Raw genomic sequence first — 12,806 nt, forward strand, 5'->3', positions numbered from 1 at the left:
AACTTTACATAGAAAATTTGAATATTATTTTATGTGATAGATTTTGAATTAATATTAAATATTATAGATTGGATAAAATGATAAACTAATATTCTTTTAGTGTCACAAATTTGATAATTGATATCTACATGGATTAATAAGTTTTGGGTGAGCATATATTTATACTAGTTTTAAGAATTATACACTAAATTAGTTCACATATTATTCTTAAATAATTAAATTATTTTTTAATTCTTATATTTTAAAAAAATATATATATATATTAGATCATGCCAGCTAAATATCCCTGGTAAATTTATCATATAACACTAAATTAATTATATAATTATTTTTTATAAAATAAATTTTTATATCACCACGTAACATTTAATATGCAAAAAAATATATTTAAAACATTCACGTTGGAAAATAAATCTGTGTGCCAGCAAAATGATAATAAACGTTCGTTGTTTCCTACTAGTGTCGTGGAGGTGGAGATAGAAACCATCAAACGCCACCTGATTTTCAAAATGTCCCGTTCCAAACCCTGTTATATATATATATATTAAGATTTTAAAAAGTGTAAAATAATTATGCAAATTGACTAAAATATTAATTAAAATGATAATAAAAAACAAAATAAGAAATATATGCAATTTTCTAAGAAAATAATTTTAATATATGATACATCCGTATATAAATCCCTGTCTGTGTTTGTCTCATCTTGTCCAATCAACCAGAGCTTAATTCAATGAACCATATCTGAATTAATTCATTTTCTTTATGTAAATACCTAATTATTGTGAGGTGAAATAAGTTTTTTTTTTTTTTTAAAAAAAGTAAGTTGGGTGGAAATGCAATGATTATATTTTGCCACGCGGATTGAAGTGATTGGGAATAAGGATACGAAAAACCTGAAAGGGGATATCATAGGAATTCGGATATTCCTATGTCCAATTGACAGTATCCTTGACTTATTGGGTTTCATTATTCATAATTTCATATGGATAAGATAAGAATCAGACACTGTGTTTATTGTAATGATACCCCGCAATTAATTTATAAAAATATTCTCTTAATTGAAATTAAATTATTAAAACAATTTTTATTCATTGTATTAAAAAAATATTAGGAAAAATTTATAATTTCGATTTTAACCTTATATAAAATAATTTATGTTAAAATTAAAAAAAAATAACAATATTTTACAATTATTAAATATTAAAATACAAGGAAGTTTTTATAAAGATTGTGGAGCCTACCGGTTCATGGGCTCTTTATTTTTATGGTTTTATTAATATTTTAATTATTTAAATTAAGTTTTGCTCTCATAAAATTCTCGTGTTGGAACATTTATTTTATAGAATATGATTGAAAGATTTGTCACATAATGTACATTTTACGTAGTACATTTAAAAGTGCTTGTAGTATTAACCCTTAAGGCCAGATTACTACTTGAGAACATGGATAATATTTTGATATATTTTATATCAAAGCAATAAATAATTATATATATTTTGTATTGTAACGATTCTGAAAAATTCAAAAAGAAATGTATATAATAATATGAGTGCGGAAGTAAAATAAAAGATTAAGATTAACATCCGTTACACAATAACTTAAAAATATTAAACAACATCACGGAATAAGTTCTCTGAAAGAAATACGAGAAATGAGGAAAATAAATGAAACTATAAAACATCTAGCATCTATTCGCAGTCTTCTTGTGGATCGGGTCGGGAACTAGATCATCCTGATCCGAAATGGTTAAATAAGGAATGAGCTACATTAGCCAGTAAAGACATCACACTATATCACCGTCACAGAAGTAAAGACTGGTAAAAAATCAAAACAACCAATGGAGCAGTAAATTTAAACTAATGCATTTATTTAAAATAAAACCATTTACCATTTTTCTTCCCATCGAGAAATTTATGGAAACAAATTAAAGAAATAGTAATATAATACAAATCACAATTTCATGCATAATCAGTAACATAAAATATATCATAAATCTGTATTCATTAACAATAACTGATTATCACTGTTTATCGTTTTCACCAACCTACTAGTATCCATGGGAATCCATAGGGGTGTCCCCACTACACGTGAACTATTCCCCTTAACAATCTTAATTCCAAGGCCGTCCCCATACCCTGTCTGGTATGAGTGTCAAGACATTAAAACTCAATACCTCGTCCGGTATGAGGGTGAAACGAGCCGTCCCCATATCCCGTATGGTATGAGTGCCAAATGACCAAGTCTCCATACCCCGTCCGGTATAAGACAACGTTCACGGTATGGTTCCCTATGAATTTGGTCCATCCACCATCTCCCAGGATATCTAGTGAGGCTGTCACCTTATCTGTTTTTCCTTGGTCTCCATTACCAAGTTAAACATAATCACATAAACAATAAGCATGCACCCGGTAATACAATCATATCTTAAATTCCAAAATCACACAGTGGTCAAGTAAGACAGTAATACATGTATTTAAAACTATAGAATAGATAAATCAGATACCATAATACATTTAAACTGTAAAATAAATCAAGCAGGAATCGACAGAGAATAATGTCCGGTTCGGGCTCCATTAGCAACTTTAATTAATTATGCATATCTATTTGATTTATACAAAATACAGTATTATCATTTGTTCAAACTTCAATCTCATGATAGGAAATAGGGTAAGGGGTTCTTACTTCATTCGATACTGAAAACTAGATAGTTACTGCGCCTACGACCGGTCCCTGGGTTCCATAAATTTTTATTCAAGAACTGAAACGCGCTTACGGTACCTACAAGTGTCCTAAATAAACCCAAAAATTAGACTCAGGGCCTACTCGTCCAATTTCAAAAATTATGGCACGACGACTCCGCCGTGCTCCGGTGAAAAAACACAGAAAATCAAAACTCACCGGCGGTGGGGCTCTTCGGTGCGGCGACTCCTCCGGCTCACGTTGCTGTTGGGCGTTTTGTTTTGGTCAACCTGTAAAAAAGAAAACGGTGCTCACAACGTTGGAAAATCCACATCGAACGGGAATCAGGAAGGGTCTCATCAGAGGCGAAAACCGAAACACCCTGCGGCGGCACCGCAGAGTTTCAGTGGTATTTTCTAGCCAATTGGTTGGTTCTTTCACTCCGATTTGACCATGGGTAGGTTTGAAATCAAATTCTGAGCAAAGGGTAGAATTTTTACCTCATTTGGCGGTTGAAAATTGCTTCGGTGCGGCGACAGGTGGCGGGGGTCGAATATGTTGTGTGGCCCCAATTTGCTTGCATTTTGAAACCATCAAATTGGGTAAGATACCTGCACTTTTTCTACTGAGTGCATCGGCTACTACGTTACAATCATAGTCCTTAAGAAGTTCTATCCACCTTCTCTGACACATGTTGAGATCCTTTTGAGTGAATATGTGTTTCAAACTCTTGTGATCGGTATAGATCTGAAAGGTCTCTCCATATAAATAATGGCGCAAAGTCTTCAAGGTGTGTATGATTGCGGTAAGCTCTAAGTCATGGGTGGGATAATTTTTCTTACGACTCTTTAACTGTCTAGACCTATAGGCTATGACCTTTCCATACTGCATTAGAACACAACCCAGGTAGATAGGAGGCATCACTGTAAACTTTATATTCCCCCGATCCACTCGGTAAGGACAACACAGGTGCAGTAGTCAGCCGCTTCTTTAGTTTTGAAAAACTTCTTTCACAGTCTTCATTCCACTTAAACTTGACATTCTTCTTTGTGAGTCGGGTTAGGGAAGCAGTTAGACTAGAAAATCCTTCAACGAACCTACGGTAATAGCCCGCCATCCCCAAAAAATTACGGATTTCTTTAACTGATGTCAATTTCTCCCAGCTGAGCACTGCTTCAACCTTTTCAGGATTCACTGATACTCTTTCCTTTGATAAGATGTGTCTCAGGAAGGTGGCATGCTCAAGTCAAAATCTACATTTACTCAACTTTGCATACAGCTTCTTTTTTCCGAGAATCTGCAAAACCTGAGCGAGATGGTGAGCATGTTCCTCTCTGCTTTTCGAATAGACCAGGATGTCATCGATGAATACGATAACAAATTGATCTAAGAATTGTCTGAAGGCCCTGTTCATCAGATCCATGAAGATGGCTGGGGCGTTGGTTAGCCCAAATGGCATGACCAGGAACTCATAGTGTCCGTACCTGGTTCAAAAAACTATCTTGAGGATGTCTTCTGTGCTTATTTTTACTGATGGTAACCTGATCGTAGGCCTATTTTGGAGAAGACCTACGCACCCTGCAATTGATCGAAGAGATCATCAATCCTGCGAAGGGGATACTTGTTCTTGAATGTGACCATGTTCAATCATCTGTAATCAATACATAGTCTCAATATTTCATCTCTCTTTCTAAAAAAAGTGACTCCGGTACCCCAAGGGGACACACTATATCTGATAAAACTATTGTCTTACAATTCAGTGATTCGTTTCCTCAGCTCCTTCATCTCAACGCGGCTCATGCAGTAAGGAGCAACCGAAATAGGCTAGGTGCCTGGCTGTAGGTTTATGGTGAACTCAATTTCCTTGTCTACTAGCAGTCTGGGTAGTTCATCTGGAAACACATTTAGAAAGTCTCAGACTACTGAAATCTCTTGAATATAATTCTCTTTCTTGGGTTTGTCTAGTTAGATAAAACAACAAGGTTAAGGTACTCGACGAATAAGAAAACTTGCCATCAAGGAATAAGTACTAAATGATTTTATTAATTTGTAAATGGCTCCTCATTAGGAGGATTGAATACAACATTATTGCTAAAACAATCTACGATGGAGTGATACGCTGCTAGTTAATTCATCCCTAAAATTACATCAAAATTTCTTGTGTCTAATTCTATTAGTTCTATACTCAGTTTTCTATTTGCTATCTCTACGGCACAAGCCCTGTAGATAACTTCTTCCAATAGTGTTACACTCCCAACAGTAGACACAAATAATATTGAATCAAGTTTATCAGGTAATACATTCAATTTTGATGCAAAAATAGGTGAAATAAATGAATGCGATGCACTAGTATCAATCAAAATATGAGCAAGATGGTTACAGATAGTGTACATACCCTGTACCACGTCTGGATCGGCTTCGGCATCCTCCTGGGTGAGGTTGTAAACTCTGCTCTGAATAGGGGGTCTGCCCTGATTCTGGTTCCTTAGGAACTTTCTTGCATAATGTTGGGCACCATCACATATGCGACAGGTGTTGTTGAGGCGGTAGCAGGGTCGGTCCCCGTGATCCCTGGCGCAATGCTGACAAATCTTACCACGTCCTGCTACTGGAGCCTGAGGGGGAGTCTGGATCACTGGTCTGGGCCTCTTGTTCTATTGGATAGGTGCAGTAGTTGCTGGTCTGCGAGGTGGAGCTAAGGATTTGTGGTTCCCTGCTGACTGAGGGAGGGTGTGGAGGCTCATCTCTACTAATTGTGCCTTGGCCAGAACGGCCGAATAAGTTCAAAGCTCCAGTACAAATAAATGTTGCTTGATCTTTGGGCGGAGGCCCCACTGGAACCTCCTAGCCTTCCTGCCCTCATCCAAAAATATCTCAGGGGAGTATCAGCCCAACTCCAGGAACTTACGAGTATATTCTGATACAGTCATATTCCCTTGGACCAACTGGACAAACTCCATATCCTTCAGATGTCGGATGTGCTCTGAGAGGTACTCTGCATGAAAGGTTGCTAGCAACTGTTCTCAAGTAACTGGAACAAGCAGAGTAGTCTGCTTGAGTTCCCACCAGCGGTCTGCTTCTCCTACTAGCATGTAGGTAGCAAGGGTGACCCTCTGCTCGGGAGTCACCCCTAGGGTCTTGCACACATTCTCCGTCTCCGTCAACTAGTACTGGGCATCTTCAAAAGAGGATTTCCCTACAAAAGTAGATGAGTTCAGTCTCCTGTACCTCTCTGTGTAGCTTGGGTCAATCGTGGGAGGAACTGGGTCCCGTGGAAGAGGGACTGGGCCAGGCTAAGGATAAACCGGGGGGCCCTGTGTTGGTACTTGCTAATACGGTGGGGGCACTAGATTATACTGTGGCGGTGCCAGGCAGTACTGTGACTGGGGCACCAGATTATACTGCAGTGGTGCCGGGTGGTACTGTGGAGGAGCAGGGTCGTATCGGGGTGGCTCAGAAACCTCTTGCTGCAGTGGTGGCTCAACCTGTGGCAGCGGGGGAGGGTCAGGTAGCTCCCTCCTCTTCTCTCGACCCTGCTGGGCAGCAATGAGTTTCTCCAGCATCTCAAATATCTTGTCAACGTCTTCCTGAAGTGAACCATCCCGGGTTGCTCGGTTTAGTGGGGGTCTTCCTCTTCTCATCTCTCTGTACTTGCATTTCACAAAGAAGGGTTGAGTAATGATTCATTGGTTTGGTGTTTCTTTAAATATTATTGTGTAAAGGACGGGTCCGAGGAACGCAGCTCTAATACTAACTGTAACGGCCTCAGAAATTCAAAAGAAAATACATATAATAATCTAGTGCGGAAGCGAAATAAAAGATTAAGGTTAACATCCCTTACACAAAAACTTAAAAGTACTAAACAGCATCACAGAATAAGTTCTCAGAAAGAAATACGAGAAATGAGGAAAATAAAGAAAACTATAAAATATCTAGCATCTACTCGTAGTCTTCTTGTGGATCGGACTCGGGAACTAGATCCTTCTGATCTGAAATTGTTAAATAAAGAATGAGTTATACTAGCCCAGTAATGATATCACACTATATCACCATCACAGAAGTAAAGGCTAGTAGAAAATCAAAACAACCAATGGAGCAGTAGATTTAAACCAACACATTTATTTAAAATAAAATCATTTACCATTTTTCTTACCATCGAGAAATTTATGCAAACAAATTACAGAAGCAGTAATATCATACAGATCACAATTTTATGCATAATCAGTAACGGAAAACATATCATAAATTCGTATTAATCAACAATAACTGATTATCACCGTTTCTCGTTTTCACCAGCCTATTAGTATCTATGGGGATCCATAGGGGTGTCCTTGCTACACGTGAGTCATTCCCCTTAACAATCTTAATTTCAGGGCCGTTCTCATATCCCGTCCGGTATGAGCGTCAAGATATTAAACTCCAATACCCCGTCTGGTATAAGGGTGAAGCGGACCTTTCCCATACCCTGTCCGGTATGAGCGCCAAATGACCAAGTCTCCATACCCCGTCCGGTATGAGACAACGTTCACGGTAGGGTTCCCTATGAATTTGGTCCGTCCACCATCTCACAGGATATCTAGTGAGGCTGTCACCTTATCTGTTTTCCCTTGGTCTCCATTACCAAGTTAAACATAATCACATCAATAATAAGCATGCACCCGGTAATATAATCATATCTTAAATTCTAAAATCATACAGTGGTCAACTAAGACAGTAATATATGCATTTAAAACCATAAAATAGATAAACCAGATACCATAATGCATTTAAAATATAAAATAAATCAAGCAGGAATCGACAGAGAATAATGTCCGGTTCAGGCTCCATTAGCAATCTTAATTAATTATGCATATCTATTTAATTTGTACAAAATATAGTATTATCATTTGATCAAACTTCAATCCCATTATAGGAAATAAGGTGATGGGTCCTTACGTGATTCGGCGCCGAAAACTAGATGGTGACTGTACCTACGGCCGGTCCCTGAGTTCCATAAATTTTTCTTCGGGAATTGAAATGCGCTTACGATACCTACAAGGAGTAGAATTTTTACCTCGTTTGGCGGTCGGAAATTTTTCCGGTACGGCGACGGGTGGCGGCGGTCAGCTCCCCGGCAGCTGGGCTGTCTTCTCCGGCGAGGGGCTCTGGCAGCTAGGGTTAGGGTTTGGGTGCGGATGAGGTTATTTATACCCATCCGCTTTTGATATGGGCCGTCCATCTCTTTTAATCTGGACCGTCCGATCGCGATTAAATAGGGAGTGAATCTGGGCCATTCATCGCGATTCAATCTGGACTGTCTGTGCGTGATTCAATCTGAACCGTCCGTGCGCAATGCAATCTGGGCTGTCTGTGTGCTTTTTTGATCTAGGCCGTCCGTGCGCGCGGGAACGGATCTCAGTCGTTCAATCGTGCGCACGCAGATCGTCCACGTGGCTCCCCCCGCGTCAGCGTCTCTGCCACCTGGCGCGTCCTGGTTGGTCGGGACTGCTGACTGGGCAGTTGACGTGGCGTAACTTTTCTAAATTACGTTTTGACTCCCGTTTTCTGATTTTTCTTTCAAAAATACCATCAGATCCCAAAATTTCACATCGTTTTCCCAAAATTGTTTTCAATTAAATTTTCAATTATTTTTTTCACCATTTTTATTATTATTATTACTATTATTTTCATTGAATCAAATTAAAATAAATTAAATTAAATTAAAACATATTTATATTTATATAGAAAAAATAAAAATAAAATAAAATAAAAATAATAAAAATTAATTGGGTGTTACATGTATTGTATTGAAATAAAGTTAAAATAAATGTAGAATTTATTGGCGAATTCATTCTTATTTTAATAAAAAAAAGATAATAAAACCTGTTATATAAAATAATAAAGACTAGTCTAATATTAGCTCAATAATTATCGTTTTTTTTTATAAATTATACATATGTAATGAAAATAAATAGAAAATTTCAAAATAAATTTGCATTAACAATTTAAATTCATTTTAAAAATAGACTTTATTAGAATCTCTTCCCATAAATAAATAAGAGTTGTATTTTATCACATCTTTAAATGTCATATATATATATATATATATATCTACAATTGTTAGATAATCGAAATATATTATTTTTAAAATAATCTTTATTATTCACTAGCTACTATTTAATAATTGAAATTGTTACACTATTTTAACATCATAAAACAAAAATTTACCTCGATATGATTTTAATAAGTATAATGAATTTTATGGTATACTGGGGGCTAAAGAAACATTTTATAGTGAAACATTTATTAATTTTATTTTAATATAAAAAAGTTGAATTAATTTTTTTTTTAATCTATTATGATTATTCCAATAATTAGAATATTTCTTTGTGACTGAGGCTAAATAGTATGAACTCACAGTATTGACTCACTGTATATCAATAAAATGATAAATTTATAATTTTTAAATAAAATATAAAGTATAAAATTGAATTAGGACGCATTAATAATTTATTTATTACATATGTTAATAGAGAATATATGTACCAGATTTGTACTTTAGATTTAAAACAAAACAGCCGGTTAGCCATACGGACGGAATTTGTTTTCCGTACTAAAATAACAGCTTTTACAACTTGAGATTCTGGATGAACATTTGCTGGAGAGAAACGGTGTCAGTTTACCTTCAGATTATTTCTTTTCACCCTTTAATTAGATCATTACTATTATTATTGCTGCCAACATACGAACTACTAAATATACTGACCTTAAATATAGGCTAAACGCCCAGTTTTCACCTCTATTTTAACTAAATAAAAAACTTAATTACCGTCAAAGACGGTAAATTTTTCTAATATAACTAAATTTAATTAACAAATACCAGAATATTAAAATAGAAAATTTTCGCATCTCCTCAGATGTATTTAAGGAGGGGAGGCATATGAAATTATTAATTAAAATTAATAAAATCTAAGTTCAACATTAATCGCCAGAAACTGTAGGTGCTGTACATGAGACGCGGACACCATGGCCATTGCAAAGAGATTATTAGGAGGAATCATAATTGATAATGTGAAGTTTGTAGGTTTAATCATCTTAGCTTTACATTATTGTTCTTGCGTGGCCAATGGTGCTGAGTTCCCCGGCGTCCGCCGTGCTCTTGCTGGAGGAGCTGGACCTGCAGTTTTTGACATTACCAAACACGGTGCTCAACCCGACCCTAGCTTTGACAATGTCGAGGTAAGAACCTATTCGTTTATTCGTAATTATAAATTATTATTGACGATAACAATATAAATAACCGATTTAGTAATTTTTTATTAGATTAAAATTTTAAAATAATCGATTCAATTAATTATTTAATATTTAATTTTTGATTCCGTGAAGGCAATTATGGACGCATGGTTAGCTGCATGCAACAATCCGACACCTGCAAAAGTAGTAATACCGGAAGGGGAATTTTTGACCGGTCCGGTTGTATTTCAAGGCCCATGCAAAGCCAAACCCATAACGGTTGAAGTTTTAGGAACAGTGAGAGCCACCACTGATATTAGTGAATACACTTCTGGAGAATGGTTCATGTTTGAATATATAGATGGCTTGATTCTCACCGGCACCGGGACCTTCCATGGCTCCGGCGAGACTGCCTGGCAATACAACAATTGCGCTAATAATAACAGATGCCAAATGCTTCCTACAGTCAGTACTATTTTTTCTTAATGCAATTCTATAAAACATAAAAATTTACTTGGAAATCGAAATTGAAAATTTGAATTTGCAGTCTCTGAAATTCAGTCATTTGAACAACACTGAGGTATCCGGAATAACATCGATAAATAGCAAAGGATTCCACATTTTCTTGCTGTACAGCCAAAATTTTACAGCTATCAACATCAACGCAACAGCACCAGACGAGAGTCCAAACACGGATGGGTTTCACACGAGCAATTGCAATCTTGTCACAATCCGCGACAGTTTCTTCGGAACCGGGGATGACTGTGTCTCAATCGGTCATGGAACTACCAATGCTCATGTCTCCGGAATTACTTGCGGCCCTGGACATGGTCTCAGGTCAAATATTTACCTCAAAAAAAATTTCACCATTACAAATTTTTTTAAATATACTAAAGTAATTTTCTTGTTACAGTGTTGGTAGCCTTGGTAAATACGACGACGAAAAGGATGTGACCGATATTACTTTTAAAAACTGCACATTGACTAACACCACCAACGGCGCTAGAATCAAAACATGGGCTAACTCACCTCCAAGCCAAGCTCTCAACATACGATATGAAAATATTGTTCTCAACGCTGTTAAGAACCCTATCATCATTGATCAGAACTATGGTGCCAAGAAAAAAGCGGTAAATAATTTTTTACTAATTTTCCCATTATTTTTCTTACAAAATATATTTACTTTAATCTAATATATATATATATATATATATATATTTTTTTTTTTACTTTAGCCGGCACCAAAGCCATCACAAGTGAAGGTAAAGGACATTCATTTCATAAACATAAGGGGGACATCAGTTTCCAACGTTGCGGTGTCCCTAAGTTGCAGTGCCAGTTTCCCCTGCGAAGTTGTTGAAATGGCTGACATTAACATAAGCTATGGAGGCAAGAATATCAGGAATACAACTATATTGTCTTCTTGTTTGAACGCCAAGCTTTCTTATAAAGGCAAACAGAACCCGCCAGCTTGTCTCTAATTCACACAACTCCCCCAATTTTTTTTACTCTTCTGGCCTCTGCCAGGTCAAAATAGCTTATACCATTTTTTTCTCTACTTTTAATTTTCTTTTATCTTTTTATAAAAGGACTAGTTACCATTTACAGACGGGAACAGTTTATGCTCCTAGTGGTGGCACAGAAAGGGAAAGAGGTGTTTCCATGTTTCAATTACTGAGTCAAAGAAGTGAACCTTCTACAGTCAAGGAAACAAATTATTGGTGTCCATTGTTGTTTTTGAGGGATGCTAAATGCAATAAAATTGAGGACTAGAAACTCCAGGATGCCCGCAAAGCGATTATTTTTTCTTTCAATTATCGGATTAATACGATTCCTACAAATATTTATTAATAACATTATACAGTATTATTTAGTTTATATTACGGCGTAATAATAAAATATTATTCAATATTATACAAAATTATATTGTTATAAAGATAGAAAAACTGCATCTCAAAATTACATATATACTAACATCAATTGGTGCATATTCATAAAAAATGCAAATTCACTATCCTTCAAAGCTGGTCCATGTTTATGCAATCTTTTTTTTTTTTTAGGAACATCGATGTCTGTTTAGTTCATATATATACACAGACATATACACACGTATATGTATACAAGCTCAATATATTGCTATGTATAGACATATATATGTACAAACTCAAAAAAAAAATGATGATTTTTAATAGTTGTACTTGTTCAAACTTCACCATCCCACTTTCAAGTTTTTGTTTTGTTGATCTCATCTATTATTGATATTCAAGAGGCTATTTAAAGGCAAGAATTACAAGAGTTGTAGTTATACACTGATACACAAATTTACATAAATTTAAGTTGTAGTGTAAAGCTGATACAGTAGATAATTATGTGCAAATAGTATTTATATTTATCTCTAATACTCCCCCTCAAGTTAAAGCCTGAGGATTCCGAACACCTAACTTGCTCAATAACGTATGAAATTGTTGGCCCCCAAGAGCTTTGGTGAAAGGGTCTGCAAGTTGTTGAGAGGAGCGTAGGAACACAATGGAGATATTACCTGCCAATAGTTGTTCCAGCACATAATGACAATCGACTTTTATATGTTTTGTTCGTTCATGAAAGACCGGATTGGAAACAATGTGAAGTGTGGCCTAGTTATCGCAGAAAAGTCACATGGGCTGCCTATAAAATACACCGAGTGAAGTGAGAAAGGATTTAAGCCATGTGAGTTCGCATGTAGTAATAACCATAGCGCGATATTCAACTTCAGCAAATGACCGAGCGACAGTAGGTTGCTTTTTGGTCTTCCAAGATATAAGTGAGTCACCAAGATGCATAAAATAAGCTGACAGTGAACGACTGGTCAACAGACAAGTAACTCAGTTGGAATCACAGTAGGCGAACAATTGCAAGGAGCTACTGGTGCTCAAAAA

The 12,806-nt window shown here is 36.2% G+C and overlaps 1 protein-coding gene across 1 annotated transcript; it reads left to right on the forward strand.

The window, feature by feature from the left end:
- Positions 1 to 9,606: 9,606 nt before the first annotated feature.
- PGA4 (polygalacturonase 4) lies at positions 9,607 to 11,769 on the forward strand. Its single transcript, XM_088220394.1, has 5 exons — positions 9,607 to 9,897; positions 10,045 to 10,356; positions 10,439 to 10,728; positions 10,805 to 11,021; positions 11,127 to 11,769. The coding sequence occupies exons 1-5, from the start codon at positions 9,685 to 9,687 to the stop codon at positions 11,370 to 11,372; spliced, it is 1,278 nt and encodes a 425-aa protein (XP_088076520.1). The 5' UTR covers positions 9,607 to 9,684; the 3' UTR covers positions 11,373 to 11,769.
- Positions 11,770 to 12,806: the final 1,037 nt, after the last annotated feature.

This window comes from Carica papaya, chromosome 5, assembly GCF_054855325.1.
Source record: "Carica papaya isolate Zhongbai chromosome 5, ASM5485532v1, whole genome shotgun sequence".
NCBI classification, from domain to species: Eukaryota; Viridiplantae; Streptophyta; class Magnoliopsida; order Brassicales; family Caricaceae; genus Carica; species Carica papaya.